At 41.3% G+C, this 26208-nt stretch overlaps 1 protein-coding gene across 1 annotated transcript in view; it reads left to right on the top strand.

The window, feature by feature from the left end:
- The window catches only part of SDCCAG8 (SHH signaling and ciliogenesis regulator SDCCAG8), a 125873-nt gene that overhangs the window by 70345 nt on the left and 29320 nt on the right, over positions 1-26208 (top strand). The window contains exons 8-9 of the mRNA XM_056135676.1: positions 3473-3589; positions 19012-19154. Of these exons, the coding sequence (XP_055991651.1) occupies positions 3473-3589; positions 19012-19154 (260 nt within the window). The remainder of the gene's footprint in view (positions 1-3472; positions 3590-19011; positions 19155-26208) is intronic.

Raw genomic sequence — 26208 nt, 5'->3', positions numbered from 1 at the left:
ATATGGCCATGTATGGTCTTGATGGCCATCAATTAATTCCAGTTGAACGACACTATCACTATCACCCATTAAAACAAAGCACAGAACCATCATTCTAGTTCTGCTGGGTATATATCGCTGAGAAACACCAGGCCCTCCCTTTCCAGTTCCATTGTTTGTGGCTCCTATAGAATGTTTTTTTTGATTACTACATACCAGTTGGTGTCTTCTTTGCTAGTTGCTATGGACAAAAATAATGTCTTCAAAGTGATTAGAGAGAGTAAATAGCTGAGAGAAACTTATGAAGAGACATTTTATTACTCTAAGTATTAAATAATTTATGACTTGCATTACTAGGGACTGGGCTTGGGACAGAACTGGTAGAGTAAATATCTTGTAATATATGTGAAGACCTAGATTTTATCATGGGTACTTCAGGGGCTACTCCTGGCTCTTTGCTTATGGAACATATGTTTCTGAGATTGAACCCATTGTGACATGCACACTAGCCCTTTGATCTGTCTCCCTACCCCATTGAATTCCTTTTTAAAAAATGAACTCACTTTTTAAACAAGTGAAAAATTTACTACCTTTTTTCCTGTCTTCAAACTGCAGCATTTGAAATCAGACTTGTTTATTTTTCAAAGTAAGTTTATTTGAGCATGGGAATTGCACTTTAAATTGGCAATATTCAAGTATCGATGAAACTAATTTCTTTTGGGGGTATATTCAAAGATCTTGGGAGTGCTTAGGTGACTGTATATAGTGCTGGATTGAACTGAGCTTAATAAAAGGCATGACAAGTGCCTTAACCCCAATGTCTTAATAAATTGGATAAAGAATGATATATAAACATTGATATAATGTATGCTCATTATTTAATGATATATTAAAGTGATTTCATTTAAATATATATTTTCTCTTTATTTGGCAGCTGCAGTTATAAATACTTATATTTAGATTAAGACTTTTGCCTCTCAAAACTTCTTAGCACTGTAGCACTGTCCTCCCATTGTTCATCGGTTTACTTGAGCAGGCCCAGTAACGTCTCCATTGTGAGACTTGTTACTGTGTTTGGCATATTGAATACGTCATGGGTAGCTTGCCAGACTTTGCTATGCAGGCTAGATATTCTCGGTAGCTTGCCAGGCTCTCCGAGAGGGGCAGAGGAATCAAAGCTGGCTCAGCCAGGCTGGCCACGCACAAGGCAAATGCCTTACCAATGTGCTATCACTCTAGCCCAGCACTGTGTATTTACTGGTAAGACATACAATTGAAGTATTACCAGTATATACTGGGTACTACTATATACTTAAAAGGTAAAGGTAAAGGCCCTCCCGTTGATTGTCAATTTGCTCGAGCGGGCCCAGTAACGTCTCCATTGGAGACTTTGTTGTTACTGTGTTTGGCATATCAAATACTCTCGGTAGCTTGCTGGGCTCTCCGAGAGGGGCGGAGGAATCGAACTCGGGTCGGCCATGTTGGCCTCTTGTAAGGCGAACGCCCTACCACTGTGCTATCGCTCCAGCCATGCAGTACCTTCACTATATACTTAAATATCAATAATGTTATCACCATTATTATTATATAAATAGCTATTATGCAGATTGAAAATTTTCTTTATAAACTTTCTTAACTAAACTCCAACCTGGTAAAGGTAAAGGTAAAGACCCTCCCGTTGTTCATCAATTTGCTCGAGCAGGCCCAGTAACGTCTCCATTGGAGATTTTGTTGTTACTGTGTTTGGCATATCGAATACATCACGGGTGGCTTGCCAGGCTCTGCCGCACGGGCGAGATACTCTCAGTAGCTTGCCGGGCTCTCTGAGAGGGGCAGAGGAATCGAACTCGGGTCAGCCATGTTGGCTGCATGCAAGGCAAACGCCCTACCCACTGTGCTATCGCTCCAGCCCAACTCCAACCTGATGAATTCTTTTTTTGTTAATTTATTTTTTTTTTATTTTATTGAATCACCATGAGAAAGTGACAAGCTTTCATGTTTGGGTTACAATCATACAATGATCAAACACCCATCCCTCCACCAGTGCACATTTCCCACCACCAATCTCTCCGGTATACCCCTACCCCACCTTCCCCCTGCCTCCATGGCAGACAGTATTCCCCATACTCTCTCTCAACTTTTGGGCATTATGATTTGCAATACAGACACTGAGAGGTTATCATGTTTGGTCCATTATCTACTTTTGGCACATATCTCCCATCCCGACTGATTCCTCCAGCCATCATTTTCTTAGTGATTCCATCTCTATTCCATCTGTCCTCTCCCCTCCCCTCATGAGGCAGGCTTCCAACTATGGGGCAATCTATCTATTCCGTGTATCTACTGTCCTTGGGTGTCAGCCTCATGTTATGTTATTCTATACTCCACAATTGAGTGCAGTCCTTCTATGTCTGTTTTTCTCTTTCTAACCCATTTCACTTAGCATGATACTCTCCATGTCTATCCACTTATAAGCAAATGTCATGACTTCATCTCACGTAACAGTTGCATAGTATTCCATTGTGTAGATGTACCAAAGTTTCTTTAACCAGTCATCTGTTCTAGGACACTTGGGTTGTTTCCAGATTTTGGCTGTTGTAAACAGTGCTGCAATGAACATATAGGTACACATGTCATTTCTACTGTGCTTTTTTGCATCCACCTGATGAATTCTTGAAAAGAAAATCTTATAATTATTTTAAATGAAAATTATATACTAATCATAAAGAACAGGGTGATATTTTAATTAATAATTTTACCTGGTCACTCCTGGGAATATATCCCAGAAAGGCAAAAAAAGTACAGTCAAAATGACATCTGTACTTCTATGCCCTGCCACAAAAGTGGGGTGGGGTGGCGAGTGGGGGGGGGGGTGTGTGAGAGGGATACTGGAATCATTGGTGGTGGAGAATAGACACTGGTGGTTGGATGGGTACTTGATCATTGTATAACTGAAACGCAAGCACAAAAATTTGTAAGTCTACAACTGTACCTCATGGTGTTTTCACTAATAAAAATTTTTTTAAAATAGATAAAATAAGTAAGAGATTCTAAGAAACACATTAACAATTTTTTAGTAAAGGCTGAAGCTCCATAAAATAAATAAATATCAAAAAAATTTACCTGGTTAAATTTGAGGTGATGCTAATTTTTGGTAATAATATGCAATTTAAAATGTATTTTATATTAAAGAATCTTGGGAACATTTCTTACAGTTCTTAATTATGTGTTCTTTATCCACAATCTTAAAACCTGATATATTACCTCTTTGCATTAGCAGAGTACCTTGAATATTCTATGGAATGGGGTGGAGTGACGTGGCATGTGATGGAATGGTGTATGATAGGATAAGACAGGATGACTATAATATAAAATGGCAGTTAGGAAAGTATTGTATTTTAGTATATAACCTTGAAGAGGCACCAAAAGATCTAATTGTATTCATCACCTAGTAGATTCTAGAAGCAATTCATCTAATTTTTATATTTAACAGGTGTTTGGGGAAATGCGCTATGAGTTGAATAAACTCAAAATGGAAAAAGATGGCGCCGAAAAGGAACACAAAGAGTACCAAACTAAAACTGAGAGAAATCTTGCTATTAAAAGTCAGGTAAGAAGAGATGACTTGTCCATGTACTACAGCAAGTAAAGATATAGCTAACTCCCCTTTTGAATTTTATGTGGTTTTATTTCAAAGTACTCATTTATTTTTACTTTATTGGGTTTTTTTATTTGGGGGGGCACACCTGGAGATGCTCAAGGGTTACTCCTGTTTCTGGGCTCAAGAATCACTCCTGGTGGACGTGGTGGACCAAATGGTATGCCAGGGATTGAACCCAGGTCAGCTGCATGCAAGTCAAACACCCTACCCACTGTATGATTGCTCTGGCCTCACTACTTTTTTGTTTGATTTATTCCATTAAAATAATTTAATTTATAGTTCAAGCTAACGAGAGTATCCCACCCGCACTCGCAGAGCCTGGGAACCTCTCCATGGCATATTCGATATGCCAAATACAGTAACGACAGTAGGTCTCATTCCCCTGACCCTGAAAGAGCCTCCAGCCACTGGAAAAAGACAAGTAAGAAGAGGCTGCTAAAGTCTCAGGGCTGGGAGGAATAGCAATGTTACTGGCACCCGCTCGAGTAAATCAAAGATGAACAGGATGACAGTGACAATATATAGTTCCTACAATTATCACCTTTCATGGTGAGACTATAACTTCATGCGTATAAAATTCTAATTTTGACAATTCATAAATATATATATTCTGATGTGTGTGCATTGCTAAGGGAAAAAAATGTTCTATTGCACAGTTTGAATGTAAAATATACATGTGTATAATGTATGTATATGTGTAAAGCACGTATATGTATATACATAAAGTATGTATATACAAAGTATGTACAAAGATAACAATTGATTTCAAGTTTTTGAGGTTTTTTTTTTTTTTTTTTTGCTTTTTGGGTCACATCCAGCGATGCTCAGGTTTACTCCTGGCTCTTCTGGCTCTGCACTCAGGAATTACTCCTGGCAGTACTCAGGAGACCATATGGGATGCTGGGATTCGAACCCGGGTTGTCCACATGCAAGTCAAACTCCCTACCCACTGTGCTGTCGCTCCAACCCCATGATTTCAGTTTTAAATGAAGAAAGGAAAGCATAATGAAAACAAAAAGAAGAATAAATAAAACATTGAAAAGTAAATGAAAAGTTTAATATTTCTTAGACTTGATAATGTAAATCTGTCAAATTGTTGGCAGAATGAAATGAGTTTAGCTAAGACTTCCATAAATATGGTTCCTCAGGAATCTCAAACAAAACAAAATTATAAATATTAGCATTAAACTGCGGTGTACTTTATTTTCAGTCTGAACAGGTATTTTATACTCTGTCTGTTGAGCTCATGTACATACCCCAATTTTAATTGCCAATACCCATACAGGTTTTAGGAAGGCAGTTTTAATAGGCTGATCTCTTACTTTCTCTTTATGGTGATAGCACAAAATTTTGAATTTTTTAACCCTTTCTATTCATTGTAAGTAATTTGGTAACTTGATCACTTGACTTCCCGTTACTCATGGATTTGCTCGAGCAGGCGCCATTCATCCCTGTCGCGTGCTAGTGTAGTCCAATGGCATTTGTTCATTCTAGGAAAATTCAGAGCCTCAAACCGATCGTTCAGGGTCTTGACAAAGAGTCTGACCATCTTGTAGGTGAGCGGCCACGTAGTCTTTTGATGTCCCGTGGAATCCAGTCAATAGTGGCTCTAGTCCAGCGATCGTCTCCAAATCTCATTACATATCCAGCCCATCTGATTTTCGACGCCTTGGCAAACAAATCAGAGTTCCTGATTCTTGACTGTCGAGGGAGGTCAGAACTCTGGATTCTTTCTCTTATTTGAGTGAAATGTAATATTCCAAGCATAGCTTTTGATTCCTCTTTGGGAGACCCAAATAGCGTTCTCATCCTGTTTTCGTAAGGCCCAGGTCTCTGAGGCATATGTTAATGCAGGAAAAACAGTGGAATCGAAGACATGTGCCCAGAGCCAGAGGTTCTTTGTCCTCTATTTCTTCGATGCTCTTGAAGGCGTTCTAAGCTGCTCTCTTCCTCCTGTGCAACTCAGGTGCCAGGTCATTCGTCATGTTGACTTCTCGACCTAGGTACACATAACTGTTGCATTCGGAGATGGACGTTCCATTGAGAGCAAATGGAACGTCAGGAACGAGACTGTTTCTCATAAACATTGTCTTCATAAGATTCAGCTGTAGTCTTACCTTTCCACACTCATCGAAGTCGGCCAGCATTTGTGCTGGTTGGCTAATGTTTGGTGTTATTAGAACGATGTCATCAGCAAAGTGGAGGTGATATAATTGCCTACTGTCTATCTTTACTCCCATTTCTTCCCATTCCAGTCGTCACATGATGTTCTCGAGGGTGGCACTGAAGAGTTTCAGTGAAATGGTGTCACCCTGCCGAACCCCTCTCTTGGCATCAATGATCACCTCTTTGTAGAATGGTAAGATCCTGGTAGTGAATCCGTAATACAGCTCATGGTGATCCTGATGTATTGAGTTTGAATGCCCTGTTTGGCTAGGGCTTTGATGACCACTTCCGTCTCAACAGAATCAAAGGCCTTCTTTAAATCAATGAACGTTAGACAGAGCGGCATCTTGAACTCTCGAGAAACCTTAATGAGCTTGTTTATCCTGTGGATATGGTCGATCGTGCTGAATCCTTTGCAGAACCCGGCTTGCTCACATGGTTGTCCCTCATCTAGCGTTCTACCAGTCCTATTAAGGATGACTCAAGCTAAGAGCTTGTAGACAAGAGACAACAGGCAAATTGGGTGATAGTTGCCAATGTCGTGGATGTCACCCTTCTTGTACAGTAGTACAGTCCTGCTGGTTTTCCATTGGGACAGAATCTTGCATTCAGACAGGTAGCGTGGAAGAGCCAAGCCACCATATTGATGAGTACTGATGGCAGGTTCTTCAGGTGTTAAGGTCTGACTTTGTGCTGGGTGCTTTTCGCTTCTTTACCGATGATTTCGCATGTCGGATTTCGGAAGGGAGAACTTTGGGAACAACATATCCATCCTGAGGAATTTGGTATGTGGGCAGGTAGACGTAGCTATCGAAGAGATCCGAGTAGAAGTCATGGATAATCTTCTCCATTGCCCTTCTGGAAGATGTCATAGATCCATCAGGACATCAGAGGGCAGTCATCTTGGTTGTGCAGTTGGTGAAGGACAGGTAGGTGTTGCGAATGCTTTACCTGGCTTCTGCCGTGTCTGCCAGCACTGCTGCTCTTCTCTCTTTGAGTTCTTCCTTAATCACTTCTCTGCACTGCTTTACGAGCTCAGATGTTCACTTGCAGTTGCCTAAGGTTTGTGCCAAGCCACAGTGGCAAATAAGCTCAAGAGTTTTTGAAGACAGATGTTTTTTTGTGGCTATCTCTCTCTTATAGCTGGAGAAGTTCTATAAAGAAGATCACACCTTCTACAAGATCATTGTCGGTGATTTTAATGCCAAGATAGGACCAAGAAGATCAGCCGATGAACTCCACATTGGGACCCATGGCCTAGAATGGAACGAACAGGGTGACAGACTGTCTGAGTTCATCATGTCAACCAAGACCTTCCATGGTAACTTACAGTTCCAAAAGGCTGAATCTAAACGTTGGACATGGGAGTCTCCCAGTGGATGGTTCCACAATGAAATAGACCACATCATATTCAATTGACAGTTTTGCCTAACCGATGTTGCTGTTGTCCCAAAATTCCAAACAGGATCGGACCACCTTCTCCTTTGTGCAAAATTCTACCTCACAGAACGAGGAGAAAAGAATGCAAAGTTTAAGAAGAGAACTCCCAGAACGACCACCTACTGGGAACTCTTTGGCTCTGTTGCGGCAACATGGGAAGATGCCGTCATTGACAACATTGATGAGGAATACGATCGAATGATTCAGCACCTCCATGATTGTGCAAGGAATGCCAAGAGAGAGATAACCACTAAAAACCGCCTTTCTTCGAACACTCTTGAACTTATTCACCAACGTGGCTTGGCACATGCCTCAGGCAACCGCAAGCGAACGTCCGAACTGGCAAAACAGTGCAGAGAAGCCATCAAGGATGACCTCAAAGACAGGAGAGCAGCTGTGCTGGTAGATGCGGCAGAAGCCCGGAAAAGCATTCGTAATGCCCGCCTGTCCTTCACCAACTACAAGACCAAGATGACTGCCCTCCAACATCCTGATGGATCTATCACATCTTCCAGAAGGGCAATGGAGACGATTATCAATGGAGAAGATTATTCATGACTTCTACTCATATCTCTTTGATAGCCATGTCCACTTGCCCACATACCATATTCCGCATGATGGATATGTCGTTCCCAATGTCCTCCCTTCCGAAATCCAACATGCCATCCCATCGGTAAAGAAACAAAGAGCACCTGACCCAGGCAAGATCAGACCTGAACACCTGAAGAACTTACCATCAGTACTCATCAATACACTGGCTCGGCTCTTCACACGCTACCTGTCTGAATGCAAGGTTCCATCCCAGTGGAAAACCAGCAAGACTGTACTACTGTACAAGAAGGGAGACATCCACGGCATTGGCAACTATTGCCCAATCTGCCTATTGTCTATCATCTACAAACTGTCCACTCAAGTCATCCTAAATAGGCTTAGCAGAACACTAGATGAAGAACAACCATGTGAACAAGCTGGATTCCAAAAAGGATTCAGTACCATCGACCATATCCACACAATTACTAAGCTCATTGAGGTTTCTCAGGAGTTCAAGATGCCGCTCTGTCTAACATTCATTGATTTAAAGAAGGCCTTTGATTCTGTTGAGACGGAAGCAGTCATAGAAGTCCTAGCCAATCAGGGCATACAAACTCAATACATCAGGATCCTTCATGAGCTCTATTATGGATTCACTAGCAGGATCTCACCATTCTACAAAGAAGTAATCATCCATGTCAAGAGAGGGGTTCGGCAGGGTGATACCATTTCAGCAAAACTCTTCAGTGCCACCCTTGAGAACATCATGCGACGACTGGAATGGGAAAGTATGGGAGTGAAGAAAGATGGTTGGCAACTACACCACCTCCGCTTTGCTGATGACATCATTCTAATAACACCAAACATCAGCCAAGCAGCACAAATGCTGACCAACTTCGACCATGAGTGTGGAAAGGTCGGACTACAGCTGAATCTTACAAAGACAATGTTTATGAGAAACAGCCTCGTTCCTGACGCTCCATTTGCTCTCAACGGAACCACCATCTCCGAATGCAACAGTTATACATACCTAGGTTGAGAAATCAACATGATGAATGACCTGGCACCTGAGTTGCGCAGGAGGAAGAGAGCAACTTGGAATGCCTTCAAGAGCGTTGAAGAAATAACTAAGAGGACGAAGAACCTCCAGCTACGAGCACATCTCTTCAATTCCACTGTTCTTCCTGCATTAACATATGCCTCAGAGACCTGGGCCCTACAAAAAAAGGATGAGAACGCTATTCGGGTCTCTCAAAGAGGAATCGAAAGCACTATGCTTGGAATATCATGATTCACTCAAATGAGAGATAGAATTCGGAGTTCTGATCTCCATCAATGCTCAAGAATCAGGGACGCTGTCTGATTTGCCAAGGCATCAAAAATCAGATGGGCTGGACATGTAATGATGTTTACAGACAACCACTGGACTAGAGCCATTACTGACTGGATTCCACGGGACGTCAAAAGATCGCATGCACGCCCACCTACAAGATGGTCAGACTTCTTCGTCAAGACCCTGAATGATCGGTTTGAGGCTCTGCATGTTCCTAGAATGAACAGATGCCATTGGCCTACGCTAGCACGCAACAGGGATGAATGGAGACGTTACTGGCACCCGCTCGAGTAATTCGATGAATAACAGGGGATCAAGTGATCAAGTGATCTCTCTCTTGGCATTCCTCACACAATCATAGAGGTGCTGAACCACTCACTCTTATTCCTTGTCAATGTTGTCAACGACGTCAACTTCCCATGTTGCTGCAGTAGTGCCAAAGAGCTCCCAGTTGGTGGTCGTTCTAGGAGTTCTCTTCTTAAACTTTGCAGCCCTTTCTCCCCGCTCTGTCAAATGAAGTTTGCACAAAGGAGACAGTGGTCCGATCCCGTTTGGAATTTTAGGACAACAGCGACATCGGTCAGGCAAAATCGTCAATTCAATATGATGTGGTCAATTTCGTTGTGGAACCGTCCACCGGGAGACTCCCATGTCCAATGTTTAGGTTCGGCCTTCTGGAACTGAGTTACCATGGATGGTCTTGGTCGACATGATGAACTCAGACAGTCTGTCACCCTGTTTGTTCCATTCTAGGCCATGGGTCCCGATGTGGAGTTCTTCATCTGATCTTCTCGATCCTATCCTGGCATTAAAATCACTGACAGTGATCTTGTAGAAGGTGTGGTCTTCTTTATAGAACTTCTCCAGCTCCTTGTAGAACTTCTCAATTTCTCCTTCATCATAATTGAATGTTGGTGTGTCGACAATGAAGTTAGAAACTGCCAGCAGTGAGCCACATATATTCAAGTGTAATTGTCCAATTCGGGTTGTTAGGCATTCAAATGAATCAGTGCTCATGGCCAAGTTCATGTTGACAAGGACACCGACACCACCGATGCCTCTTTTGTCACGTGTTCTGAGGAATAGTTCTTCAGTGTTGAAAATGGCGTGATGTGATGGTTGCCTTCTCGTCTCGGTCAGACCAATGATGTCATATTTGGTCTTTCGTGCTTGTACCATCAGGTCCTCAGTGGATGCATCTGATGCCAGTGTATATGCATTGAAAGTACAGACAATCATTTTTGTCTTTCTTCGTTTTGGCAGTCTAGTTCAGCCTTGAGATTTTGTCAGCATCTCCTTCCTCATCCTTCTTAACAATGCCATATTGGTGGCTCTTTCAGGGTCAGGGGAATGAGATCCACTGTATTTACTGTTTTGGGCATATTGAATATGCCACGGATAGCTTACCAGGCTCTGCCGAGTGGGCGGGATATTCTCGGTAGCTTGTCAGGCTCTCCAAGAGGGATAGAGACTTTTAAGGCGGCCTCTAATTGCCCTTGCAGGTGTTCCCATGGTTCAAACCATTTTTGAACCCTATCAAATATGGTGCAGTAATCCAGGAAGATGGGTATTAAGTGTCTTATGATGTGTCCTTGAGCATGGTAGCAGCTGGGTAGTGGAGGTAGTGGAGGTAGTGGAGGTCTGCCGGTGAGGTATTTATCTGGTACCAGTATGGTGGGTCTTCTGTGTGTAATCCCTGGGTCGCTGGCGGTTGGTGGAAGCAGACAGTGCAGGGTAGAGTAGGGGCTCCTGATTTTAATCCCTTGGTCACCTGTGGTTGCTGGGAGCAGGCAGAGGATTTCTGTTCCCAGGTCCTTTGAGCCTGGAGTCCAAGGTCTCAGAGTTCCGTCTACCTGGTACTGTGGGCCTTCACTCCTGCGTGAGTCTCAGCCTGAGCATCGGAAAAGCATCCTGGAGCATGGCGGCGGCTGGGTAGTGGAAGTAGTGGAGGTATTTATTTTATTTTACTTTTTAAAATCATCGAGTGGGCCCAGTAATGTCTCCATTTTGAGACTTGTTGTTACTGTGTTTGGCATATGGAATACGTCACGAGTAGCTTGCCAGGCTTTGCCGTGCAGGCAAGTTACTCTCACTACCCCTCCTGGCTCTCCAAGAGGGGCAGAGGAATTGAACCCGGCTTGGCCAGGCCGGCTGCGTGCAAGGGAAGGGCTGCCTGTGCTCCAGCAATAGCACATCGGTAGGGTATTTGCCTTGCACTCTGCCAACTTGACCAGCCTGCGTTCGATTTCTCCACCCCTCTCAGAGAGCCCGGCAAGCTACCGAGAGTATCTCACCTGCATTGCAAAGCTTGGCAAGCTGCCCATGACATTTTCCATATTCCAAACATAGTAACAACAAGTCTCACAACAGAAACGTTACTGGGCCCGCTCGAGCAAATCGATGGACAGCGGGAGGACAGTGACAGTTTTAAAATCATATTTTGGAAATAAAGCATAATTACAAATTTAGAAAAAAACTTCTCTAAAATTTACTTTTTACTTTAATTGAACTTTAATTGAAACTGTATACTGCATGTACTGTGCTGGTCTAGAATTAATTTCTGCCTTCAAAGAAAGGTGTATGATAGCAGCTGTTATCAGCATACTAGAAGTTGCTTGGGGATTTAGATGAGGAAATAATGACTTCTTTTGTAGGATAACACTGTTTTTGTCCTTCCTGCATAGCCTCAGGTAGTTTAGGTTTATTGGTTTGCTACCATCTTAGTGCTCCCATTCCTCTGTGTTTATTTGTAACTTCTTTCTTTGTGCTCTGTTGACTTGTAAATATTGTTTTTCTCTTCTCCCTAAGTCCTTTGCATAGTTTATTCAGAGCAGTGTCCTTTTTGTATGGACACAAGAAGGCAGCATATTCTATGCTTTTGTAATGTGACTCTCAGTGATATTTTCCTCCTGGGCATCTTTTCTCCAGACCTAAGCCTCAGCTGCCATTACTTTCTAGTGCCCCCAAAAGCAGGGTCCTGACGAAGCACTGGATGGAACCAGGGCAAGCGGTAAGCTATGTGCTACCCTGGCATTGAGATGGGTCTGGCTAAAGTGTCATAATGCTTAACTATAAGTTAAGAGCTTGGTCATGGACAAATGCTGTCATGATCCAGAAAATAATAACTAGATTTGGACCTTGCTAGGGTTAGGAATCATTAATCTGACCTGAGCTCTGTAGTGAGTCTGTGGCAAGGTGTTCCCAGTAAAGCTGCCCTACAAGCCAAGCCTCGAAGTTATCTCTTACTGTGTCCATACAAAAATAACTAGAATTGAAATGTTGATAGAGTTATTGGACTGAGGAAAGGAGAAAAACATCGTAGGAGGTATTTTGCCCTTGGGCAGTCAGGAAGGACTTTGGAATATGTTTTAGGTGCTGTTCCCTTTGACCTTGGTGGGCCCTCAGGAAGGGCTTTCTTGTGTTGATTTTGGTACCTGACTGGGTGCAGAGTGGGACCAGAGTGCTGGGGAGTTGGAGAGACAAGAGAGTTGGAGAGTGAGAGAGAGGGAGCAGGGCAGCCTGATGGAGTGTGGAGAGACTAGCAAGAGGGACAGATAGAGGATGTAGAAAAGAATACAGGAGCAGGCACGTGGAGAGAGAGAGCCCAGGCTGTGAGATGGAGCACAGAGAGATGAGTGGGAGACACAGGAGGAGATGGCAATGAGGAGCAGTAGAGACTAGAATGGGAGGTTCAGAGAGACTGGGGCAGGTGCATGGGGAGAATGAAATAAACGGCATCTGATCAATCAACCGTCTTGGCCCTCATTTTGTCCACCATCTGCCCCATGTCCCAAGCTGCCCCGGCTGGGTGAGCGGCCCAGGGCCCACCCCGAACACAGACGGCTAGGGGAAGAGCCGTCAGGGCCTCCCCCTGGGCTGCTCCCTGGAGATTTTATACAATCTTTAATTAATGGTCAAGATTAATACCCAGCATTATGCAAGAGGAAAGCATAAGGTGAAATGGTCCAATAGAAGTCAAGCTTCTAACAGTATTGTAGGCCACATCATCTCAATACAATTTCTAGTAGAAAAAAATTAAAATAAAATCGATTAATTTTCACTTTTTTAAAAAAAGAAAGAAAATGCACTTGTTCACATTCCCAGTATGATTTTCTAAATAAATTAGGTACTGTGCAATGATAGGAGAGAGCTATATTTGGGGAATGTTTTCATCTATTATTTTCTCTCTTTCTCTACTTCCACTTCATGTTCTCACTCATGCATATACTAGCCTGGTTTCAGAAATTTTAGTCAAACTATTGTTAAAGTTCTCGTGGAATTATAAAATTGGAAAGATATACCCGTGTCTTCTGCTTTTTTATGAGGTGTGGCCACATCTGATGAGGCTGCCCAGGGGTTACTCCCTATGTAAAGATGGGGAACACTCCTGGCAGTGTGTGGTAGCCCAGGCCATCTCAAATATTAATGAAAAACAACATTTCAGTCCTTTGAGTTATTTTTTTTGGCCAATGGTTGCTCCTTGGCATCCTCCTTGCCATCTTCTTCATCCTCCTCCTCATTCTCCTAGTCTTCCTCATCTTGGTCATCATCTTTTTCCTCATCTCTGTTGCCATCACTGTTCTCTCATCCTCTTCATTATTGTCTTCCTCGTCATCATCCTTCTTCCTTGCCCTTATCTTTCTTTTTCTCCTCATTCTCCTCAGCCTCCTTTTTATTGTTGTTGTTTTAGGAGTAACATACACTAAAGCAAGGTAAAGACTTTTAGGGATATATTAAGATTGTGGAGTCCACTTGAAACATTTTTCTATTATTGCAATTACTATCTTTTAAACTCAGTATTCTCTGCATAAAAATTTGATTATTCAGGGGCTGGAGCAATAGCACAGCGGGTAGGGTGTTTGCCTTACCCACGGCCAACCCAGGTTCGATTCCCAGCATCCCATATGGTCCCCTGAGCACCGCCAGGGATAATTCCTGAGCGCAGAGCCAGGAGTAACCCCTGTGCATCGCTGGGTGTGACCCAAAAAGCAAAAAAAAAAAGAAAAATTTGATTATTCATACTGAGAGGACATTGTCACATCTTAATTTGAATTGCAACCTGTAGGGTGTAATTTTCAACTTACCTCTGCATTTAAGTTTATGATAGAAAAATAGGCCTGCCAGAATATTAGTGTTTTTTTCTTGACATTACTCAAATTCTGTTTTAGTGTATAGAGATTGAAATCATACAATGATTTTTGTAACAAGAACCAGACATAAAGGGAGAGTTAATACAATAGGTGTATCAAGAAAACAGCTCTTTCTGCATTAAAAATTAAATGAAATATGGAGGAATAGTACAGCTTGTAGGGGATTTACCCCCTGGCCAGGTTTTTCCCTCCTCTCCTGTCTGATTCTTCAATTCCTGCTACAAGTGGTGCCTGAGCACTGTCAGGTATGAAAAACCAAAATACACAACAGCATAAACAAAACAGCAGAGAAAATGCATGCAGATGTACATATATTCATAAATATAAGCATATAGGTAGATATGGATATATATATTCCCATACATGTAGTACGTGGTCCTCGAAATGTAACTTACATGATGATTTTAATTTTTTTATCACATTTTCTTTTTTTTTTTAGATAATGTTGGTTTACAAGGCTATATATGTTTCAGGGATACTGTTTCACATCTCTTTAAAATATTTGGTATCTCAGTACACTCACACCTGAAATATCCCTCTACTACAGCCTATTGAACTTCTCCCACTCCCTGCTTCTCCTCTCAGTTCTGCACTCTGAATTCAAGGGCTTGTATGGCTTCTTTTCTCTCTTTGATTTATTTCTTTATGTTTCACATAAATGAGACTACTCACTTGTGTTTTCCCTTCTGACTTATTCCACTTAGCATGACCCCCTTTGTTTCCACCAATATTGTGACAAGAGGCAATATATATGCTGTCAGTGTTTCAAATTACTGTTCTTTAGAGAGTTATCTTAGAGTTGTATTACTGGATAATATGGTAGGTATATTTTCTGCATTTTACAAAATATTTATGCATTTTCAGTAGAGACTTGAATACTTTCTACCAATATTGCACAAGAATTTCTATTTCTCCTTGTTCTGGGCAATATTTATTTATTTCTGAGCTTTTTCATATGTGGCAGTCTCACAGGTGTGAAATGATAATATCATTAGTTTTTTTGTTTATATTTACCAAATAACAATAATGAGCAATTTTTCACATACTTCTTTCGATTCTGTGGGGATTTTCTGTTTAGCTCTTCTATTTTTTGATAGAGAAGTTTTTCTTCTCTTTGAGTTCTGTGATATTAGCACTTGATTAGACGAAGCATATGCAAATATTTTCTCCTGTTTAATAGAATATTGGGTTTTATTCCTGCTTTATTCCTGAATAACGGGGTTCTTACCTAGTTATTCATAGGTCTTATGCCTGGATTTTACTGGTGAAACTGAGTGGTACCATCCCTCGGATACCCTTTTGATAATACTGTTATTTCCTTTTTTTTATTCACTTGTTTGTTTGGATATGGAAACTCTGCTTTGATATGTACCATAATATTAGCATAGCTTCTTTCATATGTCTCTGTAAGGAAAATAATGAATGTTTTAAACTTTAAAATTGACATTTATTTCAATTCTGATTTTCTTTGCTCTTATTAATATATGTATATTTTAATATGCACTTTTTAATTATATCTTTATTATACATAGATGAAAAAACAAAATTTAGAAGATCACAATCACAATCCTCCTGTTGTTCATCGATATGCTCAAGCGGGCCCAGTAACTTCTCCATCGTGAGACTTGTTGTTACTGTGTTTGGCATATTGAATGCGTCACAGGTAGCTTGCCAGGCAGGCTTTGCTGTGCAGGAGAGATACTCTCTGTAGCTTACCAGGCTCTCTGAGAGCGGCGGAGGAATCGAACTTGGGTCAGCCATGTTAGCTGTGTGCAAGGCAAACACCCTACCCACTGTGCTATCACTCCAGCCCCAAAATTTAGACTTTTTATTATTTTTTAAAATATTTTTATAGGACCAGAGCGATAGTACAGAGGGTAGGGCATTTGCCTTGCACACAGCCAACCCAGATTCTATTCCCAACATCCTATATGGTCCCCTGAGAACAATTCCTGAGTGCAAAACCAGGAGTAACCCCTGTGCATCACTGGGTGTGACCCAAAAAGCCAATATAACAATATATATGTTATATACGTATATATACTTAGTTATACATACATATATATTTAGTTATAATACTGGAAAGGTAGCACTGTAGCACCGCTCCCGTTCTTCATCAATTTGTCTGAGTAGGTCCAATAATGTCTCCAGTGTGAGACTTGTTACTGTGTTTGGCATATCGAATACATTACAGATAACTTGCCAGGTTTTGTCATGTGGGTGAGATACTCTAGGTAGCTTGCTGGGCTCTCCGAGAGGGGCAGAGGAATTGAACTTGGGTCGACTGGGTGGGCCGCGTTCAAGGCAAATGCCCTACTCAATATGCTATCGCTCCAGCCCTTTGGAAAGGTAGTGGTATAAATTTAATGTAATTTTTTTTATTTTTTTATTTTTATTAGTGAAACACCATGAGGTACAGTTGTACACTTACAATTTTTTGTGCTTGGGTTTCAATTATACAATGATCAAATGATCACCCATCCCTCCACCAGTGCCCATTTTCCACCACCACCATGGGTCCCAGTATCCCTACTAACCCCTTTCCCCCTCCCATCCCACCCTGCCTCTGTGGCAGGGCATTCCCTTTTGTTCTCTCTCTCCTTTTGGGTGCTGTGGTTTGCAAAAGAGTCATTGAGTGTCAATGATGTTTGGTCTTGAGTCTACTGTCAGCATGCTTTTCCCATCCTGGGAGGATCCTCCCAACCCCCTCTATTTGGTGCTCCCTTCTCTGTCTGAGCTCCCTTTTCCCTAGCATGTGTGGCTGGCCTCCAAGCCATGGAGGAAACCTCCTGGTACTAATCTCGGCCGCTTTTGGATGTTAGTCTCCTATTTTGTTACTTTATGTTCCCCAGATGAATGCAATCTTCCTATGTCTATCCCTCTCTTTCTAACTCATTTTGCTTAACTTGATACTTTCCATGTAGTACCACTTGTATGTAAATTTCATGACTTCATCTTTTTTAAACATGTTTTATTTATTATTTCAATCCTAAAGGTATAAAAATACTCTCAAAAGCTCATTATTACGTAGTTTTTAAAATCAATATTTTAGAACATGTATTATAGTTGTCTTATTATATTTTTTGCAATATGAAGATTGCATGGTGGATAAACTGATTATAAGTGTGAAAATATTAAAAGCAAATTAATTCTTCTTACCTGATATATTCATTGAAAATTGTTCAGAAGACAACATGAAAAATTTGAAATGCACTTGAATACTGAGCTTACTCTCTCTTTTAGTTTCCCATTTTTCTTGTTTTTATAGTCTAAATACCTATTTTGCTTTGCTTAATTTTATATAAATATTTTAAGCTATTTTCCACATAAGGTATTTTTTCTTTGAAATATTTGACTTTCAAAACAAACAAACAAACAAACAAACACTGTCCTCCCGTTGTTTATTGATTTGCTCAAGCAGGTCCAGTAATGTCTCCATTTTGAGACTTGTTGTTACTGTGTTTGGCATATTAAAGACATCACAGGTAGCTTGCCAGGCTTTGCTATGCGGGCGAGATACTCTCGGAAGCTTGCTGGGCTCTCTGAGAGAGGCAGTGGAATCGAACCTGGCTCAGCTGGGCTGACTGCGTGCAAGGCAAATGCCCTACTCTATGCTATCACGCCAGCATTTGAGTTTCAGTAAAACAAAAGTATTATTATTCTGAAACCCATGACCAAATAGTAGCTGACATTTTGAATGTTTTGGAAGTTTGTTTTTATTAATTTTCGTGCCCTTTGAAGTATATTATTTTAGCTCAGATCTCATACTCTAAACGCCCAAAGATTCTCATGCTCTAATTTTTCCAAATAATTTTGAGCATCCTGGTGATACTTCTTTTGTACATCAATTTTTTCTAAAACATATCTTACATTATTTTCCTTTAATTTGGTTTTAATCGGTCCAGCCCCGATTAATGGGCTGGAGCGATAGCACAGCGGGTAGGGCGTTTGCCTTACAAGCGGCCAACATGGCCGACCCGAGTTCGATTCCTCCGCCCCTCTCGGAGAGCCCGGCAAGATACCGAGAGTATTCGATATGCCAGACACAGTAACAACAAAGTCTCCAATGGAGACGTTACTGGGCCCGCTCGAGCAAATCGACGATCAACGGGAGGGCATTTTTTTTTTTTGGTTTTAATAAAATTGATCTAAATTGTAAGTATATCTTTCAAAATAAAGATATATATTTGATTAAAAAAAAAGATACTACGTTTATCTGGTTCTAGTTATAAACCAGACCATTGTATTTTAATCATGACTTTTTCAGTTAATATTTTTAAGAGACTGAGTCTTTGAATGAAATACTGATTAGGTACTGGAAAGATAGTCCTGCAACCTAAGTTTGATCTCTCACACCATATGGTCCATTGAGGCCCACCAGAGTGATGCCCAAGCATAGAGCCAAGAGTAAGCCCCAAATACCACTTACTAGGCAAAGAAAGAAAAGAAATGAAGAAGGAAAGAAAGAAAAACCTGGAAGAGAGAGAAAGATGGAGAGACAGAGGGAGGGAAGGAAAGGGGAAGTTTTGACTCCTCTCATTTCATTTTAAAAATTTGACTTTATCCCAGAAAATTGTCACTAATATGACATTTGCCTTTCCTTAGTTCCTTTGCCATAAAATCAAAGGTAGCCTGAAATATCTAATATTTTTTTTCACATTAAAAATCACAAGAAAAATTTAAATGAGGCCATTTAAATTTCAAGGTCATTCATTTTACATAGATGTTTTCTCCTCTTCTCTCTACCTAAGGAAACAGAAAAACTGAGATTAGAACTGAGTGAAAGCAAGCAACACTTGGAACAGGAGCACCAGAAGGTAGCACTGGCCGGAGAGGAGTGCCTGAAATTGACAGAACTGCTGAGCAAATGTGAGCACCAACTGCACCTCTCCAGGTAATTCCTAATTCCGTGATGGACTAATACCATTTCACTGATTTCTGCCACTGGCTTCTAAACAGTTGTTAGAGTTAGTCTTAGACATTCAATTCAGGCACAGCTCTCAGGCATCTGAAATACTAGAGATGTAATGAGCAAAACATGCAGATATGTGAGTGATAAATATGACAGGATTTACTGATATATTCTAAAACTTTCCAGCTAAAGTAATTGAAAATTTAGATACTTCCTTGACGAAAATTATATATTTTTCATACCACTACAACTGGTTCAGCACCTCCATGACTGCACGAGGATTGCGAGAGTCGGAAAGCCACAAACAGAACCCTGTCTTGGGAAACTCTCGAGCTCATTTGCCAACGTGTTTCGGAACCAGCCTCAGGCGATTACAAGCTACTGTCCGAGCTTACAAAGCTGTGCAAAGAAGCGATCAAGGAAGACCTCAAAGAGAGAAGAGCAGCAGTGTTGACTGATGCAGCAGAAGCCGGGAAAAGCATTCACAACGCCCACCTGTCCTTTGCCAACTACAAGACCAAGGTGACTGCCCTCTGATGTCCTGATGGATCTATCACATCTTCCAGAAGGGCAATGGAGAAGATTATCCATGACTTCTACTCGGATCTCTTTGATAGTCACGTCCACCTGCCCACATACCAAATTCCTCAGGATGGATATGTCGTTCCCAATGTTCTCCCTTCTGAAATCCGACGTGCCATTTCATCAGTAAAGAAGCAAACAACACCCAGTCCAGACAAGGTCAGACCTGAACACCCGAAGAATCTGCCGCCAGTACTCGTCAATACACTGACTCTGCTCTTCACACACTACCTCTCTGAATGCAAGGTTCCATCCCAATGGAAAACAAACAGTACCGTTCTGTTGTAAAAGAAGGGAGACATCCATGACATTAGCAGCTATTGCCCGATCTGCCTATTGTCCATCATCTACAAGTTGTTCACTCAAGTCATCCTGAATAGAATAGGCAGAACACTAGATGAAGGACAACCAGGCAGGCAAGCTGGGTTCCGAAAAGAATTCAGCACAATCGACCATATCCACATGGTGACCAAGCTCATTGAGGTTTTGGGAGAGTTCAAGATGCTACTATGTCTAACATTCATCAATTTAAATAAGGCCTTTGATTCTGTTGAAACTGAAGGGGTCATCGAAGCCCTCACCAAACAGGGCGTTCAAACTCAATACATCAGGATCCTCCGCGAGCTATATTACGGGTTCACCACCAGGATCTCCATTCTACAAGGAAGTGGTCATTGACGTAAAGAGAGGGGTTTGGCAGGTGATGCCAATTCACTGAAACTCTTCAGTGCTACCCTCAAGAACATCATGCAACGACCGGAATGGGAAGAAATGGAAGTGAAGATTGACGGTTGGCAACTAAACCACCTCGCTTCGCTGGTGACATTCATTCGTTCTAATAACACCAAACATTAGCCAAGCAGCACAAATGCTGGCTGACTTTGACCATGAGTGTGGAAAGAATGGACTGCAGCAGAATCTCACCAAAACAATATTCATGAAAAACGAACTAGAATCTGACGTTCCATTTGCTCTCATGGAACGAACATCTCCAAATGCAGCAGCTATGTGTACCTGGGTCGAGAACTCAACATGAGGAATGACTTGGTGCCAGTACTGCGCAGAAGGAAGAGAGCAGCGTGGAACACCTTCAAGAGCATCAAAGAAGTTGTTAAGAGAATGAAGAACCTCTGGCTTCAGGCACGTCTTTTTGACTTCACCATTCTCCCTACACTAACTGACATATGCCTCAGAGACCTGGGCCCTACAGAAACGGGACGAGAACGCTATTCAGGTATCCCAAAGAGGAATCAAAAGAGCTATGCTTGGAATATCACATTTCACTCAAGTGAGAGAAGGAATCCTCCATCAGTGATCGAGAATCAGCTTGTACCTAACTCACGGTATCACTGTCTTCCCATTGTTCATCGATTTGCTCGAGCGGGCCCAGTAACATTGTGAGACTTGTTACTGTGTTTGGCATATCGAATATGTCATGGGTAGCTTGCCGGGCTTTGCCATGAAGGCGAGATACTCTCGGTAGCTTGCCAGTCTCTCCGGGTGGGGCAGAGGATCGAACTCAGGTTGGCCATGTTGGCTGCGTGCAAGGCAAACGCCCTACCTGTTGTGCTATTGCTCCAGCCCAAATGACAGTGATTCAATAAAATTTTTTGTAAAAAAAGGATCAGGGATGCTGTCTCGTCAAAAATCAGATGGGCCTGACACGTAATGCGATTTAGAGACGACCACTGGACTAGAGCTGTTACTGACTGGATTCCACGGGATGTCAAAAGGACGCGTGACTGCCCACTTACTAGATGGTCAGACTTCAAAACCCTGAACAAACAGTTTGAGGCTCTTCGTGTTCCTGGAGCGAGTAGATGCCATTGGGCTACACTAGCACTCAACAGGGACGAATGGAGATGTTTCTCGTGCTTGATCGAGCAAATTGAAGATTAATGGGATGACAAGTGATACAAGTGAAAATTGATGAAAGCAACCTAACTTCGTCCTTAGATATTAAAAGGTTAAAAATATTCATAAGTAAAGATGAAGTCATGAAATTTACATACAAGTGGTACTACTTGGAAAGTATCATGCTAAGCGAAATGAGTCAGAAAGAGAGGGATAGATATAAAAAGATTGCATTCATCTGGGGGACATAAGATAACAAAACAGGAGATTAATACCCAAGAATAGCCGAGATCAGTACCAGGAGGATTACTCCATGGTTTAGAGGCCAGCTGGGCATTCTAGGGGAAAGGGCAGCTCAGATAGAGAAGGGAGCACCAAATAAAGGGAGTTTGGAGGATCCTCCCAGGAGGGAAGATGCATGTTGAAAGTAGACTATGGACTGAACGTGATTGCCACTCAATGCCTCTTTTGCAGGCCACAATACCCAAAAGGAGAGAGAGAACGAAAGGGAATGCCCTGCCACAGAGGCAGGGTGGGATGGGGAGGATAGGTGTGGGAGGGATACTGGGATCCATGGTGGTAGAAAATGGGCACTGGTGGAGGGATGGGTATTTGATCATTGTATAATCGAAACCCAAGCACAAAAATTTGTAAATCTACAAACTGTACCTCATGGTGTTTCACTAATAAAAATTAAAAAGAGAAAAAATATTCATAAGTGTGGAGTTCATGCCCAATTCCACCAGCCTACTCAGTGGCTGAATAAATAGCAGTACTCCTACATTTAAAAATATATATATATATATATTCATAAGGGATCGTTGCAGCAAATAATAGCAAAATAAATGTGTAGAAGCATATTAGGAGCTAGAGAGGGAGTACAGTGGAGACTAACTAGCCTTCCATGTGAATGACCAAGACTTACACCTTAGCACCCCATATGGTTTACTGAATCTACCAGAGCCATGAGTAAGCACTGAGCATAACTGAGTGTGAATTCAAACCCAAAACATAAAGCATGTTTCTTTTGAAATTCATTTATATATTGAATTAAACAGTAGTTTTTTTTCTATTTGTTGCTACTATTGGTTGTAATATACTATTGTAAGTATTTCACAATTTGCTTTCCATTAAATAGCATTTAATAACATTGTCCATTTAGTAATAGTCTAACTATTCAATAGCTATAGCTGCTACTAGTTCTTAGCTCTAAGAATAAATTTTGCATTGTTATTTTAATAACAGCCAATAAATTCTTATTTAACACCATTGCTCCAATTTGTAAAATATGGCTAACTCTGATTTAAAATATCACTGGGGTCCAGACTGATAGTATAGCAAGTAGGGTGCTTGCCTGCACAAGGCTAACCAGGGTTTGATACCTGACAACCCAAATGGTTCCCTTAGCTCCACCAAGAGTGATCTTAGTATCAGAGTCAGCATTAAGCCAGCAGTTAGCACCACTGGGTGTGACAATAAAATTGTCATTGGAGCCAGGGATTTAGTACAAGGATTCAGCTGATCCCCAGTACCATATGGCCTATGAATATACACAGTAGCCCTGTACACGGAAGATGGTCCTGAAGCCCTCATCACCATTAAGTTGGTACTTAACACCAAAGGGCCCTAGCAGCACTTCATCCTGCTCCCTAACATTACTGCATTCATTATTCGATTTCAATACAGACTTTCCTTATGTTGATTTATATTTAGAAGTCAGTGAATTGAAGTCCACAGCAGTACATAGACCAATTGTACTATAAATAATAAATAATGCTCTATGGCATCCATTTGGTGAAGCAGTAAATATCTTAATTAGTAAATTAAAGCAGCATGAATGAGAAATGCCTACAAGGAGAATCAAGAGTTCAAAAAAAAAAAAGCTTATTTGATTGAAAGGAAACCTCATATCAATTGCCAATTAAAGGGTATGTAGACAAGGTCAGACCCGAACACCCGAAGAATCTGCCGCCAGTACTCGTCAATACACTGACTCTGCTCTTCACACACTACCTCTCTGAATGCAAGGTTCCATCCCAATGGAAAACAAACAGTACCGTTCTGTTGTAAAAGAAGGGAGACATCCATGACATTGGCAGCTATTGCCCGATCTGCCTATTGTCCATCATCAACTTAACATGCATGTATGCATAGTGTCAGTGCTACTACAGAATGCGTCCTTTGCATATTTCATGTTCTGTTTGTTTAGAAAAACTCTTTTTCTCTAGCAGCCATGGTGATTGGTTTTGTACTTGAAGGGATGGGTCACCCCATTAAGTTGGATCCATGGTCAATCACAGTGGATAACTTTGTCCTTAATTGTCTTTGATTGTGGGAGCATCTCTTTCTGCAGTTTCTTTTAATGTAACTCAAAAGGAATTTTATGAAGTGCTAGGGAATTTATACATTATAATGTTCATATTTACATTCACATTACATGGCCTACCATATGAAAATACTTAACAAACTATGTATGTAGTAGTACAGTATGTTTACTTGCCTCTACATTATTTTTGAGATTCCATTTTAAATTTGAGAGAAAAAGCAACGGACGTTACAAAGATAATTTTTTTTCCTGTTCACTTATGCCAGATGGAGCCATATCAGTGATTTATTAGAATTAGACCAAAGATGTAACCCCAAAGGAGGCGGAAATGGAAGGTTGCAGATTAAGTTTATGGTTACAGAGAGAGAATAACTGAATGATGAAATCTCACAGTTAGTGAGGTTTCAAAGATTTCCTTCACTGTCACCCTCTTGTCTACTTTTACTCGTGATTCTTCCAGTTCTTGCCACTCACCCCCTCAGTGAAATTCCATTTTTCTTTGGTTGCCAGTTAATGCCTCCCATTTGAAGATTCTGTCATTGTCTCTATGAGAATGGTGATCATGGTGTGTTTTCAAGTGATTTATCCTTGATTTCCTCTAGCAAGAAGAACAGCTTGCATTTGTAGATGATCTCATACAGGAGGAGTATGTGTCTAGAAACATCTAGAAGTGGGCTGCAAGTGATCCCTTAATGTACACACTTGTATCTGGTTTTTTTTGCAGGTTCCCTCATAGGTGAAGCTCTCCGAGCCTGTGGAGAGTGAGCTTGAGCATGGCTGTGGTTGGGTTCTGGAGGTTTTTGGCTGCCAGGGTTCTGCTGGGATGGGGAGGAAAATGCAGTCCATCCCCCTCCGAGTTGCCCCTGGCTCAGGGTCAGGACATTCTACAAAGAAAATTTTGGTGTATTGATTTATGCTGTTCTGTAACTCAAAAACTTTAGGAAATGATAACCATTTGGAATACAACAGAATGGCAGTACAAGGATTAAGTAAAGGTGTTTATTTAAAAATTACAAAATACTGGGGCTGGAGCAATAGCACAGCGGGTAGGGCGTTTGCCTTGCCCTCGGCCAACCCGGGTTTGATTCCCAACATCCCATATGGTCCCCTGAACACCGACAGGAGTGATTCCTGAGTGCAGAGCCAGGAGTAACCCCTGTGCATCGCCAGGTGTGACCGAAAAAAAAAGCAAAAACAAACAAACAAAAAAATTACAAAATACTAGGGTCGGAACTATAGTACAGTGAGTAGGGCGCTTGTTTTGCATGTGTCAGCCTGGGTTCAATCCCTATTATAAGCATTGCCAAGAATAATTCTTGAATGCAGAACCAGGAATAACCCCAGAGCATCACCAGGTGTGGACCAAAAGTGAAAACTAATAAAAATTACAAAATATCATTATTTAGTTGTCACGTTTTTGTTTTAATTTTAAAAGTTGTATACTTCATGTCCTTTGGATCCATGACATGAATTAACATTGCATGTGAAGAGGGAAATAGACTTCTGCCCACATCTCAAACAGACTAACACTGGAGAGCAGAAGCTACCAAGGTCAGCTGAGTCTGGGAGACATGAAATAACCATAGAACACATTTAGGATGTACTTGAGATGATCAAAATCTTGTTATGTGCCCTTATAACTCAGGCATGTACTCCAAATGTGCTCATGTCTTGAGTTAGGCATGCCCTGGCCTTGCAGATTACACTTGAGAATTTCTGTTTCTGTGCTTTGCAGCCAGTTTACTGCTAATCCCTACCCCTCGTAGGATATTCTTTCAAACAGCTCTCACCTTTGTTTGGGACCCAGTCTTTGGAGCATGAGCTCTGCTGACTCTGCCAATATAATAAAACTGAGTTCTCTCACTACTTGTTGTGTATTGCTCAATTTTTCACTGCCTCATGGTGAAAATTTCCACAATATATAGAATGTCAGTTCTTTGGAATTTGGGCGGGGAGGGAAACTCAATCTACCCCACACCAAGTCGCCCCTGTGAAGAGTCTGGTTTGGAGTTAGAACATTCTACAAAGATAATTTTCAAGAAAATTTTGGTGTATTTATTTATGGTATTTTGCAACTCAAAAACTTTAGGAAATGATAACCATTTGGAATGCAACAGAATGACAGTACAAGGATTAAGTAAAGTTGTTTATTTAAAAATTAAAAAATTACAAAATACCAGGGTCGGAGCTATAGTACAGTGAGTAGGGCAGTTGTTTTGCATGTGTCAACCCGGGTTCAATTCCTGTTATAATCCCTATTATAAACCTCTAAAA

This window comes from Sorex fumeus, unplaced genomic scaffold, assembly GCF_029834395.1.
Source record: "Sorex fumeus unplaced genomic scaffold, SorFum_2.1 ptg000007l, whole genome shotgun sequence".
Taxonomy (NCBI): domain Eukaryota; kingdom Metazoa; phylum Chordata; class Mammalia; order Eulipotyphla; family Soricidae; genus Sorex; species Sorex fumeus.
Note: the sequence above shows the minus strand (reverse complement) of the source record. Positions and strands in the feature narration are given on the sequence as shown.